At 36.8% G+C, this 19,886-nt stretch overlaps 4 protein-coding genes across 8 annotated transcripts; 2 read left to right on the top strand and 2 right to left on the bottom strand.

The window, feature by feature from the left end:
* Positions 1–50: 50 nt before the first annotated feature.
* Positions 51–3,918, bottom strand: LOC143901731 (N(G),N(G)-dimethylarginine dimethylaminohydrolase 1). 2 transcript variants are annotated; one of them, XM_077414214.1, is made up of 6 exons: positions 3,278–3,918; positions 2,957–3,059; positions 2,740–2,837; positions 1,991–2,047; positions 1,132–1,227; positions 51–940 (listed from the first exon to the last, which is right to left on the bottom strand). In XM_077414214.1, the coding sequence occupies exons 1-6, from the start codon at positions 3,533–3,535 to the stop codon at positions 686–688; spliced, it is 867 nt and encodes a 288-aa protein (XP_077270340.1). In that variant the 5' UTR covers positions 3,536–3,918; the 3' UTR covers positions 51–685. The 2 variants fall into 2 exon arrangements, with proteins under 2 accessions (XP_077270340.1, XP_077270349.1); XM_077414223.1 differs by lacking the exon at positions 1,991–2,047 and having other exon boundaries at positions 3,278–3,880.
* A 1,176-nt stretch (positions 3,919–5,094) lies between these two features.
* Positions 5,095–7,920, top strand: LOC143901718 (ribitol 5-phosphate transferase FKRP). Its single transcript, XM_077414177.1, has 4 exons — positions 5,095–5,209; positions 5,351–6,163; positions 6,265–6,522; positions 6,964–7,920. The coding sequence occupies exons 2-4, from the start codon at positions 5,699–5,701 to the stop codon at positions 7,732–7,734; spliced, it is 1,494 nt and encodes a 497-aa protein (XP_077270303.1). The 5' UTR covers positions 5,095–5,209; positions 5,351–5,698; the 3' UTR covers positions 7,735–7,920.
* Positions 7,339–18,745, top strand: LOC143901735 (uncharacterized). 4 transcript variants are annotated; one of them, XR_013258171.1, is made up of 9 exons: positions 7,339–7,479; positions 13,204–13,319; positions 13,487–13,565; positions 13,686–13,869; positions 14,077–14,273; positions 14,545–14,711; positions 15,391–15,703; positions 15,852–17,606; positions 17,707–18,745. XR_013258171.1 is itself a non-coding variant. In XM_077414242.1 (5 exons), exons 2-5 carry the CDS (start codon positions 13,251–13,253, stop codon positions 14,270–14,272), a joined length of 528 nt encoding a protein of 175 aa, XP_077270368.1. In that variant the 5' UTR covers positions 12,763–12,907; positions 13,204–13,250; the 3' UTR covers positions 14,273–14,494. The 4 variants fall into 4 exon arrangements, 1 of the variants encoding a protein (XP_077270368.1); XR_013258169.1 differs by lacking the exon at positions 7,339–7,479 and adding an exon at positions 12,763–12,907; XR_013258172.1 differs by lacking the exon at positions 7,339–7,479 and adding an exon at positions 12,763–12,907 and having other exon boundaries at positions 15,391–15,655.
* LOC143901709 (dynein intermediate chain 2, ciliary) lies at positions 8,612–12,592 on the bottom strand. The gene is made up of 14 exons (XM_077414167.1): positions 12,087–12,592; positions 11,887–12,003; positions 11,621–11,822; positions 11,471–11,554; positions 11,186–11,358; positions 11,011–11,094; positions 10,653–10,839; positions 10,424–10,585; positions 10,211–10,354; positions 9,917–10,023; positions 9,641–9,818; positions 9,348–9,579; positions 9,057–9,290; positions 8,612–8,961 (listed from the first exon to the last, which is right to left on the bottom strand). Exons 1-14 carry the CDS (start codon positions 12,141–12,143, stop codon positions 8,784–8,786), a joined length of 2,139 nt encoding a protein of 712 aa, XP_077270293.1. The 5' UTR covers positions 12,144–12,592; the 3' UTR covers positions 8,612–8,783.
* Positions 18,746–19,886: the final 1,141 nt, after the last annotated feature.

Raw genomic sequence — 19,886 nt, forward strand, 5'->3', positions numbered from 1 at the left:
TATCGTAATAAAAGTCAATATTCCAACCCCTCTATATGTATATATGTGTGTATATATATATATAAATATAAAATCGAATTTTTGTGCCATATTGTGTTTACGTTTTACGTGCCATATCTGTAAAGATCCTGTCGAGAACTATGAGATGTAAATGTAGCCTTATTCTATAATATATTTTTTGGAATATTGTAGGAAAAAAAGATGGATAAAGTAAACAATAAATAAAAGAAAAAACGCACAAAGATACTTAGTCATCTAAATAAAAAATCTACAGCTGCAGCTGGAAAGGAAAGTTATATGTGTAAACGAAAAGTTTAAATAAATGACAAGAATAGAGAGATTATCTTGCAAAAAAAGCATAAACATAAATAATTAATATAAAATTTGAATATATTACTTTTCTCTAAATATATAAAAATTATATAAATGCGTATACATATAAATCTTTTCAAATAATCTTTCTCTTTTACAAGATATAAAATGATACTAACTTTTTAAATTAAATAAAAAAATACTTATTAAATGTCAGGATGACGAATCGTCATTGTCATGCATTGCATCGTATTCCTCCGCAGATTCAGTTCGAGAGAAGAAAAAACTGAGATTTATGTTTCATGTTCGCGGATAGCACGGGTGGCATAGATTGCGATTACATCGCAGGATATATCTTATTCTTTTTTCATATTTAAATGCTACGAATGTGCCGCGGTCTGCGTACCAACAAGCAACAGGAGGACAAACCGGAGCTAACTTTTGCCAATTCGGACAAACGCAGCGATCTAGTCGGGAACTCCACCTTTTCGGCGAACACCTTACTCGATTGTGGGATCTCGTCTTCTGACCGATGAATGAGCGTACCGTTCACGTAGAGCACGTTGGCGGCTACATCCTCGGGCACGGTCAATGTTTGGTAACTGTACGTTGCCTCCCGCTCGATTCTCTACATTATAAATGAGAGAAATAAAAATCGAAACTTTTTTGCAATTGAATTTAATTTAAAAAAAACTTTATTAAAAAAATATGGAAAGCAATATTCGTCGTGTAGCGAGTCTGAATGAAAGTTTGTTGCAAATGGCAGAATTTTCGAATAATGTCAAAAATGACTCATAGTTTATATTAATTAAGACTAACCTTGAGTACTTCCTGAGATTCTTTTCCAGCCCCTACGCATATAACATCTGGACCAGCCATTGTAACCAACGATTTTAGGCGTTTAGATTCAGCCACCTAAGCAGAGAAATATTGAATTACTATCTAAAAAATTATGGGAGAAATTAAACAAGTATTGCGCAATGCACTATATAATCACAGTGTGTACAAATCTTTTTATCATTTATTTCATATATCATGTTCTTAATTCATTATCATATTATATGAGTAAACTAGAGAATTATATTACATCAACAAAAACTACATACTATTTTATCAATCAAACTTCTCTTTTTCTTTCTTTTTATAATTTATGTTTTTATAAATTTCTTTCCAAAAAATACTTGATATATATTTATTATAATCTTAATGCGTTATAGTGTGTATGATAATTCTTAATGTGCCAGCAAATCGTGCACAGTGTTTTGTGTAATATATGTATAGTAAAAATATAAATATATTCTTTGAAAAGTGCATACGCACTAAATTTGTAATATACATAATATTTGTACAATGATTGGAACAAAATGAGTATCTTTAAATATTTCGCTTAAAGTTAAATGCTTAAATCATATGCATGCTAAGGTGAGTGAGTAATATTCGTGGTATTGTTCAAGTGCACGATTCAAGTGCCAAGCCGGAACTTGTGTAACTTGTCGCAATTCCAAAGCGATTCATAAAATTCCGAAATTATTACATACGAAAAGAACTTTCTAAAAAATCGTGCAAGTTTGCGTTTCTAGCCTGTGTGAAGTTATTCATTTTCTTTGTTTTCTTTTTTTTTTTTTTAAATTCTTTCTTTAATGACATATTAAGAAGGGTCAGTTTAGTGCACCCAAACCTGAAGAGGGGCTGAGGTAAGACTCTCCACTATCACCTCTTCGCCACCATCACCCACCTTAAATGAACATTAGAAAAGTAAGGTGAGTGAGTATGATATTCTTGCGTCAAAGTTTGATGCAAATCCGCAAGGCATATATTATTATACCTTCTATAAATATACAATGTGTGCTGTGAATAAACACAAATTTTCGTTGTTACTCATAGATCGAAACATGCGTTAATATTACATATAGAGTGCTTCATTTTAAGAGAAATTTACTTTCAGGAATTCAACACAAGCAATAAAAGAAAGTTGATACAATAAATATAGCAATCGCATCTTGATATTAATCTAGCGGCTTCTAATAATAATGAAACACTCTATCCTGTAGTTAAGACATAAGATATAAAATGCTTTCAGAAATAGACACAGAGATTACGAAGTAATATCTAACAAGGTATCACTAATATTTGACAAATCTTATAAAAATATATACTTGTAATAAATGTAGGTATATATAGAGGTATAGAAGATTATAGATAAAATATCTTCCCTTTTTCAATTTCGACACATATTTAAGTTCTAATAGCACACGCATACATGTCTTTGTGACCCTAACATCAAATCTAATGAGTTGATTCTAATGAGACATGCGATGTTTAGTAGATAACGAGAAATTTGTGATTGTTTTATGTTTCAAATGAGATATTAATAATTCTTAAATGTCAGATGATACGAATGCGTTGATCTACAAAACAATTACCGACCTTGATAGGTACGCATGGATATTCTGGAAATGCCACAGCAACCGCTCGTGCTCCTGCTTCATTCGTAAAATGAGACAGCCCGACAAAAAATTCTCTACCTACAAGATATTTTCACACCAGTAAATATAAAAGTTTAAAAGATATTTCTGGCATTTATATGCATTTAAAGGCACAAGTAATATCAAGGCAAATATTGAATACACAAAATAGAATTTACCGGTGAAAAGCACATCTCCACCATCCAAGCGAGCATTCTTGTCGCTTATTTCTATTAGCGGTATCTCTAGCTCTTTCTTCAACACAGCTCTGATGGTATCGAGCTGAAAGAAAGACAAAACGGTAATTATAAAACAAACAGTGAAGAAGCCAGGTTTAACTTAATTATTACAGTCATCAATATTAACTCAGTTTTTGCATTATAAATATCTCTTTCTCTATAACGATTGTATATAATCAACATTGATGTTTTATGATAATTCTTTTATTCTCCTGTCACATAAACTCAAACAGTCAATACATGATATCTTGGACAAGGTACCTCTTTGAGGCGAGACGGCTCGCTCGGGTGGGCGATCAGGGCGATGCCGTTGCAGACGACGGCGACGTCCTCGACGAAGACGCAGAGCGGCGAGTTTTCGTCGGGCGGCATCTCGATGACGTCGATGTCGAGCTCGCGGAGAAGCTGCGCCAGGGCCAGGTGCTGCGTCCTGGCCTCGTCCAGCGTCAATTCGCCCCGCGTGCGCAGCGACAACGGGATCCTGCAGAGGATCGCGTGCGTATACCGGTGCAGCGGCATTGCCCGAGGTTTTCGGTTCTCTCGCCGACGAGCAGGAGCACGTAAACGCACGTCGCGCGCCCGGGATTTGACGTTCAACGCACAACGCGAAATGACGGGTCGACGTCGTCGACGTCGTCGACGAGCGCGGTGGAGCGCGGAGAGCGGGAGCGGGCCTGCCAGCCGCGCGAGCCACTAGGAATTTCGCAGAACAATGCGTCGCTAGGAAGTTCTATAACTACTTCCTCGCGCGATGAAAGATGAGAGTTATACAATCTGACAATAGCGGCGCGTAAATTGATTTTATAGGGCGCTCACGAAGATGACGTGACACTGATTTTTCTCAATTGTTAATTAATATTAATAATTGCGCGCCGTATAATAATTAAAGTGGAGATGGGAAATAACTGGGGCGAGTGTAATCCGTACGGAGTAGCGGAGATGTGGAATGTGCGTCGACTCCGTGAGCTCTCCGAGTCCGAGAAATCGTCACAGTTACTAGAAAAGCATACCACGACAGGAGGTGTTAAGAGGCAGCGAGGTTAGAATACGCATCTCTTGGGAGCTGCGAAAATCGTCGGAGTTATCAGGAGACCACATTTGCGAGGAAGTAAGCGGTAAACTCCGGGTAGGCAGGGCGGGACTTAAAATTCCCCTCTCTACGCGTCCGCGCGCTCATTGGTCGAGCTTAGGAGGGGGTTACCATGGACACCGCGGGCGGCCATTACTTCGGCGCTTTCATGGGCGGCACGATGGAAGAGGGGTCGCGGTTGCTATAGCGCGCTGATTGGCCGAGGGGAGGTGAGAGCTCCAGCTATTCCGAATACCTACTTGCTCAACATGCATTCCCGATACCTCCTGATATTTTTCGAAGCTCTCGGGAGACGCGACGTTTCAACGTCGCCATCTCCTAAGACTTTCTGCCGCAACATGCTCTCCGCGTAATTCTGACGATTTTTCGAAGCTTTCGAGAGACGCATCTTCCGACTCGCGTCACTTTTTCTCTGTTCATGTTCCTCGAATAATTTTCGTGCACGCAGGACGCGGTAATTATTCTACGCGAAAATAAAATAAATCGTGATAACTAATTAACTTTTTCTCTTCCGACTCAAAATGGCGTTTATTTTAAGGAAAATAATCTTTTCTTTAATTATTTTTCTATTTTCACACTAACAGTTTACAAAAATCGATAATCTTTGATATTATTAGATCACGGACGATTTCGCTCAAACGGATTAACTTTATAATTAATGATTTTTAATTAGTCAATGAATTTAACTGGTAAAATCGCTCACAGCAAAATTTCCAGTATGTGTATGTTGTTGTCTTGATATTTAATCTTTCTTTCTGATGTGTCAGAAAATCGAACTTTAACGTTTCCACGTTAACAAAATGCTACACGTATTATTTGATAAGTTAATTGCCTTAATTAAGTTATAATCAGAAATTTGTTCTAATTTTATCTTTTTAATGCAGTTTAATGACTCGATATATGTAAAAAGTCATTAAATGTTTTTCAAATGTTGACTAATGCATAGTGAGGAGAGGTCAAGGATCGCACTTTTTCAATCATGCGCAATTACGCTAATTTTCAGTACGAGACCAATTATATGTGCTTTCGTCCGTGAATTCGTATGCCTCTACGATTACGTCAGGTCGCAATTTTAGCGCAAAAGGAGTCTTCGGGATCTACGGGTAATTTAATTAATACAACTTTATTTTTTGACTGCTGTCCTTTTCTTTTCGATTTTAAACAGCATTCATAAAGAGAATTTTATTATAATCAAATCAATATATGTAACTTATATACTGTAACTGTAAATACAATTATTACAGCCTGCGTTATAAAAGAGGATAGTAGACTTGGAATTGGCGGAATTGGCTAATGAACGCTAGCGTACCCTAACCTAACCTCAAAGGTTGACGCAAACGTCGCAAACGCTTCGTGGGCGTCCGCCTCTACCGAATAATGAAGCTTTATTTGCGTGTTCGTTAACTTCGTAATGACGCGAGAGCTCATCGAGCCGTGATGACCCGCGTGTAAGTCCGTCATCGGGAATCGCCGTTCCAGCATGATCAGAATATCCCGAGCTGTCAAACGCTCGACGCAGGAGCTCGGCGCCCGGCCGGGACGTTGTGAGAATACAGAATAAATAAGATGAGACCGCGTCGCGTGCCGTAATAATGCGCCTCCGATTCGTCAGGGCGGTCCTGGTTCTCGCGCTGCTAGGCAACATCATCGTCTGGCACAGGATATGGCGGCTGTTCGCGGCGCAAAACACCCTGGGCCTGCTGACGCCGAGCGTCGCGACGAACGAGCCCCCGCAGAAGTTCCACCGGCGTCTGGCCCGCCTGGTCACCATCGTCATCAGGCAGTTCGAGAACTTCGAAAACGATGTGGCGTCCATGGTGGACTCTGTTTTGAATTCCTTCCCAGAGATACCCGTCTTGATAATCTGCGATGAACTGCCGTACCCGCCGCTGGAGCTGGACTTTACCAACGAGAGTATGAGGAACGTCAAGCTGATCAGCTTACGGCCCGAATTCAATAAGTCTTTCGAGGAGAGAAATCCGCTCTTCTACATACGTACCAAATTTGTTCTGTTCTTACCAGACGCAACAAGATTGTCCACTAAGCAAGTTATACAGGTAAACACTTTTTGTTGAGATATGAGAAGATATGTTTTATCTCGCGCAACAAGATATTTTCAGGATTTTATTCATTAATCTCTTTGATGTATACCTTGCAGGAGACTGTCTCGCAAGTGTCAAATTTAGGGATAGTTATTGTACCAGTGGGAAAGATAGTTCTACACTGTCTTGAATTAGATTTAAAAGTGAGAGAATGGAGTTTGAGGATAGCGCGAATTACGGGAACGGTATGTGATAGTGTAACGGGCAAACACGTAACTATGCTTGAGGCAAAAATTTTGAGAAGGCTGTCAGATCCATTCCTGCTGCCCTTTACGGATGCATTGTACATTCAGACAACAGCTATCGGTGCAAAGGTAATTCAGTTTATTTAATTTAAGATATTTATTACTTTTTATTTTATTTCTCTTGTAAATATAAATTATTGAGATCCGTCGCCTCTCTCTATGTAGCAATGATATAGTTCTGTTATTTACTTATAATTGGATTTATAAAATTAAATATGATTGTGCAGACATTATATTTACACGAGAGAGAATATATTTTGTGATTGGTTTGTGAATATTTTATTTTACAGTTTTGTGTTTTTGTGTCGGTGATCATTAGCATATAGATTTATGTTCAAATTTTTTGTGTTTAATTCTTTTAATTTGGTAAGTACTTTCTATTCATTGTGTAGTTCCTTTAAGAATTATCATTATTTTTATTTTTCTATGTCAGGAAAAGATTCAAATTGTTTATTGTAAAATAAAAATGTTCAATTACACAGATGTTTTTCTTGTAATATGTGTTGTTAGATACATATACTGAAAAGCTACCAGTTCAACGAGGGAAAACCATTGTACAGAAACCAACAAGCACAAGCCAAGATGCAGCAATTGTATCGCACGCGAGAGCGATTGATATTCGAGAAATTGGGGATAAAGAAGGTTACAAGGGCTTCTGGCTCTGTGGAGTGGTACGGTTGTTCGCGGGAAACCGCGAGATGTTTCGGCTCGGTAATAAACGGTATACCGTCGTATCTCTACCAGCATCGATACACGCCGCCTTGTTGTTTGGCCGGATTGAGAAAAGTCGCTCACCACGTTATTGACAAACTGGAGGAGGTCGGCATACGGTTCTGGTTAGAGGGTCAGTCGCTGTTGGGAGCGATGAGACACGGCGATATTCTACCGTGGGATCACGAGGTACAAATCGGATTGAACGGAGACGATCTGGCGAGATCGCCGTGGCTGGTCAGGGCCAAAAGCAAGCCGGTCGTCGACGATGACGGCTTCATTTGGGAGAAGGCGACGGAAGGCGAGTTCTTCAAGGTACAGTACTCCCGGGTTAACCGTTTGCATGTGAATCTACTACCATTCTACACGCGCAATGGATCCATGACAAAAGACGCGTGGTTCCTGAAAAACCGGGACTTCCCGGAGCACTTTCTTCATCCGATGTCGAGCATCGAGTTCGCTGGTAGACAAGTGCCATGTCCAAATAATATTAGAGACTTTCTAGAGCTTAAATATTTTAAGGGGGTGATAGAGAATCCAGAGTTACCTGGTAGATTTGTCTTTGATTAGTCCGTTTCCAATTAATTGAGATTATTCACGGTAACGTATTGTTGCTTGATTTTGTGCTTCAAGAGTTAAGCCGCGTTTATCGCTGTCAGATTAATATATATACCGAAACATCTATGTATCCATCCAATTATCCATGCATGATGACATTAATATTTAAATAAAAATTACAATTTGTCTTTGATCTGAGGAGAAGATTTGTAAACATTTCTATTTGCCTTATTCAGACTCTGCTTCAATAAGAAATAATGACAAATAATTGTTATCAAATGTTATCTTTATATTTTTCAACAATTCGGCTTGGAATAGTAAAAGTCACAAACTTCCTTCTTGCATGAATTGACCTGTTGATACATTGTGCCAAATAAACTTAGTGTTTTTAACTAGATTTACAGATTTAGATGTTGGTACATCTTTCAATAAATTTTCATTATAGTACTAGGGTATATTGTATTAGAGATTTAAATATTTAAGATTAAGAATCCTATATATATATAAAAAAAGACAGATCTGATCTCATAATATTTTAAAAATATTTTATTTGAGATAGAGGCATTCAATGATATATCTTGGATTATATATATATATATATATATATATATATATATATAAAATGTGAAAAATATTTCATAAATATTTATATAGTAGGAATTTGATTATTCAAGTTTTGTAATAAAAAATCGGAATTTTAAAGAGAGCGGGAGAAAGCACTCAAAATAAAAGTTATGTCTGTCGTATTACGTTTAAAAAGTTGTGTAAATAATATAATATTTTATCTAAATTATTATTTAATTTAAATCAATTTATTTAGTTTTGCTGTATTAAGCAGTGAGTGCTGAATTATTTTATTTGTTACAACAATGTTTTTTGGCAATAAAAGTTCAGGTACATAAACTACTTCGTAGAACTGTTTGATCTCTCTATTGCATAATAATAGTGCCAATTTATTTGTAAAAATATAGATATGTATATGTATCCGTCTGTTATAGCAAATATTAATAAAGCACTGTTGTTTACAAAAAGTTGAAATCCGTGTTCTTGTTTGATCAATTTTAAGTGACTGTTCGTATGTCTTTTGGTGGAATCAATACCGGAGGCTCTCGCACAAAGCTGAGCAATTTTTCTAATTTCGTAGATTCTAATTCCGTATGCGACAAGTGTAGTTGCTTCTTCGTCGGTTTTACCTTTCTTCGTAAATTTGGAGACAGTTTCAGTGTATTCACGGTACCTCTGCAAAATTAAATATTGAATAAATAAATTACAAATTACTTGAAATACATTTTTAAAACTATATATGTTTTTTTAAATTAGATAATATTACTCACTTGTCATCGCCAACTATTATAAACGGCAATCTGTTATTAAAAGCTAATCGGGTCAGTTTGTTTTTTCGTTTACTGACAACCTGTTGACTGCAGATCGGCCTGTATTTATTAACATTCAAATCAAATACTGTAACTTTGCCATCGTTTGATACGCAAGCTAGCACCGTGGAGCTGTACGGTGCCCATTGAACATCCCCAATCGGAACACCCAAATCGAACATGAACAACGGCTCCCTGTGTGCAAAGTATCACTGTAATGAGACTTGTGCAATTATTGGAGATGCAACTTACGGTCTTTCATCTTCCCAGATCTTGATTCGCCAATCTCCTGAACAGCTGGCAAAAATGCTGGAATTGTACTTGTTGAAGACTATCCGATACACCGGCATAGTGTGTGCTTCGTGATACGTCCTCGTGTAAATACTGCTGTACGCTGTATTGCATTTGTACATGGTACCCTCCTCTGTGCCCACCAGGAAAACATTCTGATCGGCGGGATGAAATGCGATGCACGTTCCACATCCTGGAAACGATTTGTATAGTCACGAGACTCTAGTTTCCTTTTAGTATTTGACTGTCGTCACCTTTCAGCGTAATCATCGTTCCATCTGGTCCCGGTATAGGTGGTCGGTCCAGGAATAATGTCATAACGGTGGTAAGGCCGAGGTCGTTCTGATTTAACACCCAGTGATTTATTTTACCATCGATACTGACGCTAAAGAACGCCAGGTTTCCTTCCTCCGTATCAGGTGCCCAACGAATCTGTAATCAGTATTTGTTTTTTAAAAATTTTGTTAAAAGTGTCTCGTAGAAATTTTCAGTTTCGTTATGAAGTATTAGAGCTAAAAGATTCAACAGACCTCCCATACTAACCCTCCATGCTTCTGCACAACGTCGTTGCTTTTATATTGCGGTGTGGATGGTGGTAACATTACGTTATAAACCGCCACTGCTCCGTCCATGGTACCTTTATTATTAATTAAAATTAATGTTAACATACAGCGATATATTACAGCAATGCCATAACAATCATTTCAGAAACTAGACGAACTAGAATGCAAATATTTCATTGAAATTTTCAGTGAAAATATTTACACTTGTAAATAAATATCTATGTCATGCGTTTAAATACTTGGGATGGTATTATTTCACACCAATAACTAAAAGATGAGGATGTTGGGCGTTAAAATCTAGGCACATCACGGGAGATTCTGTCGGACAAATCCATTCTGGATACGATGGATTCTTCAAGCTGAATAAACACACCGTGCCGTTTGTTATTTGACTGTTAAATGACACTAGAATACATTAAATTTTCATTTACAGCTTGAACATTATAATAATTAAAATATGCATATTCTACTAACATGATCCAAAGGCGACTGCAAAGAGATCGTAATATCTGCTGTTAAAGCACATGTCTGTGATGTCATGTTTCTTAGTCTTTTCATAACAAAATTTCCACAGAGGTAATAAGGAGCCTTCGCCTTCCTTGAATTCATCGCTCGGATCGTCCCAATATCTATAATCTAAAAACAATTGAAGAAATATATACTTGAGACTGAGATTTCATTGAAGAAAAGATCAGAAGCCTACCTTGTGATATATCATCGAAAATGTTTTGGTTCACCATTCGCTCCAACGTTTTTGCAGCTTGTAGCATTCTGTTTGTCATTGCTGAAGATTCCATTTGGGCTTTTTTCTTCACATCTTCTTTTTTTGGCTGTGTCACCGGTACTTTTTTCTCCTTTTCCTTCTCGCGTTGTTGTTGAGCATAGTCTTCCTGTCAGCAGAATGTTGTATAATATTTCTCTACGTATATGTCTCTCAAACAAGAACAATAAATATGATATTTTGCATAGTAACATGCTAAATATAATACGAGATGAAGCATTTATAATGCTCTGCCAGAAATAAAACAATTTAATTAATAATTAGAAGAGATCTTTTGTACCTGATACTCGTCAAAGATAGTCCATTGAAGGACATTGGCATTGAAAGTTGCGGTAGGTGGAGGTATAGTTTGTGTACTCGTGTCCTGCAAAAGGTGTATTTGATTAATTTTCTATGTGTCTGAACAAAAATTTTTAAATATATTTGGTATATAGAAAAAAATATAATGTACGTGCCCTCATAGGATTGTCATATGTCAACGCTGCTCTCTCACAGAAGTTGAATTGATTAGGTATTTTCTTGGGCTTTATCTTTTCTACTTCATCTTCCTCGGGTACTGGCTCGGCTTCCAGCTCGTGTTCACGTTCAGCCTCGGCTAGCGCTTCCACGGTTTTATCTATTTCATCTACTGTTCTTATGGAATATGCAATTTATATTTTTATTTAAAATATATACGAGAATATATATATCAAATGTGATTTATCAAGTCTTATATAAATATCAATATTTTTTATACCTACCTTCTTCCGCTTCTTCATATTCTGCTTTTTCTTCCGTTTTATCACGCTTTAATTTCTCATCTGTTGCCTCCTCTTGATCTTCAGCTGCATGATATAATCATATAATTATTTTACATATATTAATTATCGCAATAAATAAAGAAACCTTACTAATTGTTCCTCCTGCCAATTGCACTTTGGCTTCTTCTGAGTCTTTGTATAATATAGTGCCAGTTATATCCAGAAGAGTTACTAAATGCGGTGGAGGAGGTAATCTTATAAATTCACGTAATTTCCATGACCATTCGACTAAGGAGTCTGGTACCCTAGTATTATGTATAGTTAACACTCTGGCAAATTCTTCTTGTAATTCCTGAGGCAATAATTACAGAGTATAGTATTATCCAATAAAACATTAATAGAGGCATTAAACGTACTGCTTCTGTTAACTGCAGTTGATCTTCTGGTCGCAGCAAAATCTTTCCCCGCATCCAGTCCATATCACCAGCACCCAAATCTAGTCGTGATACGTAACTCTTTGCTAAAGATAAATGCTGGAAAATTTTTATCTTTTAGTTTTCTCTAATATGACGAGTTATTTTTTTTTATTTATAATGATATAACGACGAATATGTACCTCTTTACTTATTTCTGACACTTTGGAGGGCATCTTTTTGGGTATTGTCGGTGCCATTGTTCCTTTGTGTTTAAAAATATACTAAAGTAATCTCAACAGTCTCTGGCAATTGATAAACTGATTTTTCGCACTATTCTGTTTGGTCTGAACAATGTTGATCTATTTTATAACTCAACAATATTATTTTTCAATAATTTGTAACACATTATAATAAAATATATAAAGTTATAACAGATAGAAATCTCAAACACTCTTTTCTTATCATTCAACACTGAGAAGTCTGTTACAGTTTCCTAGGATACGCCAGCCAGACCGCCCAGACCTTGATACTTGATAGCAATGTCAATATTGTCAATCTGTAATTAATTGATATATCTATTTGTGATATGATTTTAATTTGAAGTAATGTTCCCCCATGCCCTAATTTTCAAATATATCCAATTTCTCTTTACTTGACAATATATGAGTAAATTTATAATTGTTTGACAATTTATTTAATATTTATATGCATGTGTGTGTGTGTGTGTGTGTGTGTGTGTGAACATACATATATGGGTCTAACGACAGACGTGGCATGTGAGGATCAAACGTTGGCAAAGTTGCCAAGGATGTAAAACGTCCAAAATTTGTATAATTTTCTAATTTTGTTCGTACGCAATATTCTGATCGATGACATGCTAGTTTTTTTTGTTTTTTGACGCCGGGACAAGCATGCTTTCCTTTTTGGGGTTATTCTACGAAGAAAATCAATAATGGACTATACCACGTAATGTTAGCAGTTAGCACTCCAACAAGTTGTAGAGCGATTATTACACAGAATGGTACGAATATAATTGGTTAGAATTTGTAAAACAATAGTTTACACAATTCTCGTAACAGGGAGTGACATATATACGTCATTAAGTTCTGAAAATCTTAAAATAATACATAAGAACTGTGATATTATGTACTCAACCTCTTCATTGTTTGCTTGAATACCAGTATTTTGTTAATTACAGTGGTGTTATTAATTGTAACGTGTTTTATATTTGTGAAATTTCTGTTTTTATGTTGATCCTTTTACGTTTGGCCAGTTATAAAGCAAAATAAATAATGCAAACGTTTCTTTTTGTTTCAGATCAATTAAGAGAAGACAAGCTTCTATATTTCTAAATGTGTTGAATCATGGAAGATAGCGGTATTGATAGTGATCCTAAAACTGTTAACCACGTTGAGGATGAAAGACTCTTCTTGGTAAATATCTTGGTAAACATTTATATTAACAGACGAAATGCTTGTCACTAGACTCAACTAATATATGGTTGTGAGACTATACTATATAATTGTGAAATATAAATAATAATTTATATACAAGATAAAAATTGTTTAGCGGTATAAATATGTTTTAATCCTTTTTGTAGGGCAGCGATAGCAGTTGTAGCAGTAACCACACACAGGTTTCTCAACGGAATACAACGAAACAGCTGCAAAAGAAACTTGGTACGGAAATAATATTTTATCTTCTCATCTCGTTCTATTTTAACATTGTTGCTACAATAATTAATGTGACTTATATGATTGCTTTGTTGCAATTATATATGCAGTAATATCGTTCTGTAGAGACACGTATCGAACAAGCGAAACGAATCCAACGCAACTCAGATTACATAAAGCTTCCAAAATATGACAATGAAAATGCAAGCAGCACCAGTTCCGGATTGATATCAATTCAAAGATTGCCTATACCACATAAAAATAAGGAACATCTTCCTCTAGTCGAATACTGGCATAGCGATAGTGAAAGGTATTAAGCAATAATATGCGTAAAGAATTGCCAGATGATATTGACACGTTGTATTATATTTTGAATTTGATTTTTGATCTGTCATACATATTATTTTTATTAATTAAATATAGTAAAATATATATTTATAATTATATCATATTTGATAAAGAAAATGTCTGTATGTGATCAAGTTTAATTGATATATTCCATTTGCTATGCGATTAGTGGGGATGAAATGACTCTCTTTCCGGCGAAATCTAAGGATTCTTCAAAGCACAAACAAGATCTCACAGACACGTTCAGCATCGGGGAATTAAGCGACGAAAGCGAGGACTCTTTGAATCTGGATCCAGCGCAACCACCACGTCCCTTCATGCGAACTTACGTACCTACTGGGTGTTGCCATTGCCACATATTATAATGTAATATAGTTTGCACACTAGACTGAGATCGCTTTAAATCGATCGATTATTATTTAAGTATCAATATGCCATTGAAAACATATTTACATATTATAAACTTTTACCAAGTTATGTTTTCTTCAAGTTTATTTTGAGTTACGAAATCAATTTATTGTATCACATTGAATCATATATTGTTTACGGAGAAACACGTGCTTAATTATTAAAATTATTTTATTAAACTGCTGTCTAATAAGTTTTTTTCATCGTTATTGTTATTTAATGGATCGAGGATCGACCATCTTGTGAAGAAGCACAATTGCGACGTTCGAGCAAAAGGATTAATCGGTTCAATGAATGCAACAATTCATTGGGGACATCGCTTTCTTCTTCGTGACCGAAGCAATTATTGTTAAGGATATTATTCAAACGGAGTTTCTCAACGTTCACTAGCCATTGGTAACATTCGCAATACCTATTTTGCATGATATCACAGCAGGTAATATCCGTTAGGTTTTATTATGCAGCTTATTGCTCAAGTGCATTTCGATTGAATTGTCAAATTAATGAAGGAAGCATCAACTTAATCTCTTCTCTATTTTCAATTAAATAAGTAATAAGATTTTACATGAGGTAATAACTTATTCAATCAAGGAAATAAATTGTAAGAAATATTCACGTATATTCAGAATTATTCGTTTAGATAAATGCTCTTTTTTTATTTTTGTTTATTGAATAATTGTAAACAATTTATTTAACCATAATTTTTTTTCTATATGAACAAGTACGACAGTGTTTTTGTAAAACTGTTTTTTTAAATATGTTTTTTAATGGAATAATAAAGGAATATATCTCAAAAACATTTTATGTGAACGAGAGTCTAACACACAAAAATATTTATTTCTTAAATATTATAATGTATTAAAAAAAGCCATTAATAGAACGGAAACACAAGTTGCTTGGCAATTTTTAGTTGCACGAGATATACTTTTTTCTTTCGTAAATTCGTTCCCTTTGATTATCCTGTACAATGCTGCATTACGAAAGAGTACGAAAAAGACTGATACAAGTGGATTTTGAAAGATCGCCAACATACAAGGCGGAATTATAAGTTTGTCGTGCGTTACACTTTTATTAGATTGCAATGTACGTGAGAGGGATTTGTGCCGCATCGAACGGACGCTTGGTCGCGAGTGTAATACAGGAAGACATTCCGTGTATGAGGACAAGAAAAAAATAACCGTAATTGAGCGTTATAATTGAATGCGGACGGGCAACCGATATTTTTCTACAATCCTGAAAATTATACGGAGACGTTCTTCGGCAATCTTATTGCTAAATATCGATGCGACCTTGTGGATTTCCAAACTACAGGAAATTATCAGTTCAACGAAGATCTTCAAGTAATTGAAGAGTTCCTTTGTTGCAGATTAAGTAATTTTTGGTAAAAGGTCATTACTTCATTTTATTCTAAAGTCTAACAAAAAGCAATAGTCTCTCCTTGCATCTCTCTTTGTACAACACACGTTTATATGTTTAATAATGCAATTTTAATTTAAAAAAATTCGTTGTTCTTACTTTTGTGAATTTAAATTTCAGATACTGACGTAAAATATCATAGAAGAAATTTCACACGGTCCGGCGTGTACTAATTCAAGAGAATAGAAAGAAAGTCTTGTTTCTCTCGGGGGCCCTTAAAAACTTGGCGTTCTAAAGGCACGCCTAAGCGCGCCGTTGCGTAAATCATATAGCTTTTCGCGTGTATAAAATCCCCGGGCGAGCGAAACAATGCCGCGCACGCTTAAGAGAACTTTTCTAGGCACGCACAATGTGCGCCAGATCGTACCGGTGAGATACTGCGTGCGGAGAATGCCGGGAGGATGCCGCTCTAAAACGTGCCCGAACGCGCTCCGTTACGGAACCCCGAGAGAAACGGCCTTTTTCCGCTGCTTGATCTCGATCGTGGTACGAAACGCGCATTGCGTATGCATTTCTTCCAGTAGTAGGAGCTTGAGTAGGAGTCGCGGAGCAGCTCCCTTGGGTGAAGAATGCTGCATGGTGGAACTTTTTCAGCCGCTCGCCGGAATTTAAAATTTTTCTTTGTTGAGCTTCGAATAGGTATATATTACTTCATCAACGCGGAAATCCGAGGCATCTCTTATCTTTATTACTTTTGATTACGTTGTTATTTGTTTAAAGATTTGATTTATCACGTTTATAATAGGCGTTACGAAATTTCTGCTCGATATTAATTTATCATATACCGAATATTTTTTATTATTCTATGAAATTTCCCATCAAGTTTGTTAATACTTTTAAAACAATTTATATAAAAATGTGAAAGAATATGCAAGTGATTCAAGTGTATTCTTACGTATTTACTGTTTATAAATATCTACGTTTTGTAACGAGATTTTTATATAATTTTCATGGTTAAATTACTTTTTGCATATACATATAATAATTAAATCGGAATTAATACAGAGCTGATGTTTTTTTTTTTTTGAAATAAGTAAAGACTACACATAAAATAAAACTAATTATATTCTAATTCTCGATCATTGTTATGATCTACATATTCTAAAATATTATTGTAAAATTATTTGCCATGTTTATTTTAAATATTATCGCCGACTGCACATGATATATAATGGATATTTTTCTCTTCAAAGGACTCCTTCTGATCGTAAACGCGAACACGAAAATGCAGTGTCGTGCTGGTAGCGCGATAGCGTTCTAATTAATGGCCCGTGTATCTGAAATTTATTCCACCTCCCCGCGGTATTCCGGCGAACTCGATTTTTAATTAAGCCTCTCGACAAGCGTACGCGCATTAACGGAGCGTCGGTTCGGCTCGCCACGTGAATAAACGTTTGTTGCGTTAAATTCTCGTATCTCCGCGAGACGCATGATGCATCGCGTATGAATATTTAGCCGCACGTATATGCGTTCTCGTATATTACGCGTGTCTACGCAGTGGCCCAAGGCATTCCGGGGCCTTCCCTTCCTGGTTGAATGCAAGATTAATTTATTCCTCGCGAGGAACTCCCTTAAATATTTTGTGCGCGTCTCTCTGTTGAAGCAACATGTGAAATCGGCTGGACTACCTGTTTACGATATTCCTGTTCTCTTGTCGCCTAACTAGGATTTTATTAATTTTGTTTTCAATTTTGTCACTGAAAAACTATCGATGCTTCAATATTGCGTTATTATCTCCCGGGTGTTCCCTGGTCAAAGGGAAAGAGAATGAAAGAGAGAGAATGAGGCAGTGAAGCTGGAACACCCTGTGCAACATTGTGGAGGGTATGCATCGTCGACGCCACCGACGCGGCCGTAAATCGAGCCAGACTTATGGTATATTTATTAGTAACCAATTTGATGCAATAAATTTCGTCCTCTCCTAACGAGAGCGCGGTAATGTGAGCGCCACTAATGTTCTTCCATTTATTCGCAGGCTCGACGGAAGACGGAAGGATAGTCGGCGACTGAAATGCGATGCTTCCTGGAGCTTCCACCCAGAAGTTTATATTTATTTTCATCGCACACCCACGTGGTGAACGACGATCCCGATTTATGTTAAAATCGATCGATTAGTATGCAAACGACTTCCATGTCATTATAAAGATGATAATGACAATTCAACAACGGATCCTGTTTGAGAATCTAATCACCGAGATGACGAACGAATCTGTGATCGTGAGAGTAACCCGGTGGCAATGGTCAATAAAAGTGCCAAAACCTCATGCCACCCGAGTAACTTTGTCGGCCAACTTAATTCGGAAACCAGTGTAGAACCGGCTTTCGTGAGAATTTGTTCTTCGCGCTCGGGAAAAAAGAAGAAACTGCGAGAAAAACGAGGGAGAGAGGGAGAGAGAGAAAGCGACAACGACGTAAATTTACATATGATCTAAGCAAACCAAGAGCTTTAACAATCTCGCTTTTTTTCGAAAGCATATTAGCGTTCGGTTGCGCCGAGTTCTATGGGACGAAAAGCGAGTCTTTATTGTTCACAATAGATTACAACAAGTCGGATTATATTTGCGGTAATTATGATTAATCCCAATTTTCGAATCGAGCGAGCTCGCATCCCGAAACCGACGAGACTCGGATAGGACTCGATTCGTTATACATTTTACTTATTCGCGCGTCTTCGTTGGAGCCCCGTGGTTTGTGCATTTTATGTGTAGGTACATCGCACTACGTTGCGCATTAGATACCGCAGCAGATTATCGCGCGCGATATCGCGATATGTACGATGGCGCAGATCTGAGGCTGGCAACGAGAACGATGTCTTTTTCTTCGGGCTGACATGGCACGCGGGATATTCCGTCATATTTACGAGCGCTCGGGGAATGAATTCCCTTTTCGGGATTTGCATAAACTATGAAAACGTATTCGCGGTCATGAATCGAAAGATTCTAAAACTAGCGCCAGATTATGCACGATTTGTGGCGATTCTTGCTCTTTGATTTCGTAAAAAAAAAAAAAAGAAAGTTGCTGGCATTGATACGAATGATAAACGATGAATGCGAACATGCCCATTCACGCTATTTGCGAATCTCATACGAATAACGAACAGCAAATCTCAAACCTCGAATCGCGCATAATCTAGCTCTATAACTGGTAATTTAATCACACTTTTCCAGTATTTCGTCAGAGACAACGTGGAGACTCGCTATTTCTAGAATCTAGTTAATAAAACATTTTTCAAATAATGAAAATCTTATTTCTCGTTAATTAAAAGCTGATTTATGAGTTGTTATCGATTGAATCTATTTGATAAAACATTTTTCAAACTTGCATATAGAGAATCGTATTTCACATTAACTAGAATTAAAATTATGAGTCGTTATCGATTTAATCTTTATAACGACGTTATTTGTCAAATATCGTTTGCATTCATATCGTAATGATTATCGGTATATTCACAATCAGTTACATTCACACATCAATAAATAATAAGAAAATTCTCAGATTAATCTAAATAAGAAGTGCTGTAAATACTAAATTGTATACATTTTCTTTATCACTTTAGATATTAATAATGAATAATGGCACAATTAATGAGCATTTATTACAGAGCTTATTCATTATATCTCATCAGATCTCTGCCAAGATTTCTATAAATATCACAGAAATCATTATATCAACGGTTCCCGCGCGCGTATTCGCGCCGGAAAAGCCGGAAGAGCGAGGGGGAGCGCGAGTGCGAGTGCGATTCGAGACAAACATCACACCGTTGCCGTTGCCGCGATCCAGGTGCATCGACCGGGCGGCGGGCGTCTTTCCTCCTCCTCGGGATAGAAAACCACAGGCCACCTGTCCGCCTCGCGGTCGACAGAGACAGAGAGCAAGAGCGGACAGAACAGAGAGGGAAGGAGGAAGGAAGGGAGGCCGATAAGGTAAACGCCGTAAACGCAGATTAACCGGTCCGTCCGTCGCGTGTCGAAAATTTTTCAAGCGAGTACAGCCCGTAAAGGGAGCCGTGGAGAGACACGAGATTCTTCGAAGAGGCTAAAAGCATAGTTTGATATAATTTAATAAGCGTGGAATTATCGCGTTGTCGTCTCTCTCAATCTGTCTACAAATATGAGGAGTCGTTAAAGATATCGGCTGTGGAAATAATTTGGGGCC

This window comes from Temnothorax americanus, unplaced genomic scaffold (genome assembly GCF_048541705.1).
Source record: "Temnothorax americanus isolate GAGA-0224 unplaced genomic scaffold, ASM4854170v1 Scaffold10, whole genome shotgun sequence".
Lineage (NCBI taxonomy): Eukaryota > Metazoa > Arthropoda > Insecta > Hymenoptera > Formicidae > Temnothorax > Temnothorax americanus.

What these genes read in the sequence shown, in the direction of transcription:
- LOC143901735 (XM_077414242.1), top strand. Translation starts at nt 13,251, where the DNA reads ATGGAAGATAGCGGTATTGATAGTGATCCTAAAACTGTTAACCACGTT. An exon ending in AGGATGAAAGACTCTTCTTG is followed by an intron (nt 13,320 to 13,486) that starts GTAAATATCTTG and finishes TCCTTTTTGTAG; the next exon opens with GGCAGCGATAGCAGTTGTAG. An exon ending in ACAGCTGCAAAAGAAACTTG is followed by an intron (nt 13,566 to 13,685) that starts GTACGGAAATAA and finishes ATCGTTCTGTAG; the next exon opens with AGACACGTATCGAACAAGCG.
- LOC143901731 (XM_077414214.1), bottom strand. Translation starts at nt 3,535, where the DNA reads ATGCCGCTGCACCGGTATACGCACGCGATCCTCTGCAGGATCCCGTTG. An exon ending in AGCCGTCTCGCCTCAAAGAG is followed by an intron (nt 3,060 to 3,277) that starts GTACCTTGTCCA and finishes TCTTTCTTTCAG; the next exon opens with CTCGATACCATCAGAGCTGT. An exon ending in ATCCATGCGTACCTATCAAG is followed by an intron (nt 2,048 to 2,739) that starts GTCGGTAATTGT and finishes TGTTCATTTAAG; the next exon opens with GTGGGTGATGGTGGCGAAGA.
- LOC143901709 (XM_077414167.1), bottom strand. Translation starts at nt 12,143, where the DNA reads ATGGCACCGACAATACCCAAAAAGATGCCCTCCAAAGTGTCAGAAATA. An exon ending in ATATGAAGAAGCGGAAGAAG is followed by an intron (nt 11,359 to 11,470) that starts GTAGGTATAAAA and finishes CCATAAGAACAG; the next exon opens with TAGATGAAATAGATAAAACC. An exon ending in TGCAGTCGCCTTTGGATCAT is followed by an intron (nt 10,355 to 10,423) that starts GTTAGTAGAATA and finishes AATGTATTCTAG; the next exon opens with TGTCATTTAACAGTCAAATA.
- LOC143901718 (XM_077414177.1), top strand. Translation starts at nt 5,699, where the DNA reads ATGCGCCTCCGATTCGTCAGGGCGGTCCTGGTTCTCGCGCTGCTAGGC. An exon ending in CCACTAAGCAAGTTATACAG is followed by an intron (nt 6,164 to 6,264) that starts GTAAACACTTTT and finishes TATACCTTGCAG; the next exon opens with GAGACTGTCTCGCAAGTGTC. An exon ending in CAACAGCTATCGGTGCAAAG is followed by an intron (nt 6,523 to 6,963) that starts GTAATTCAGTTT and finishes ATGTGTTGTTAG; the next exon opens with ATACATATACTGAAAAGCTA.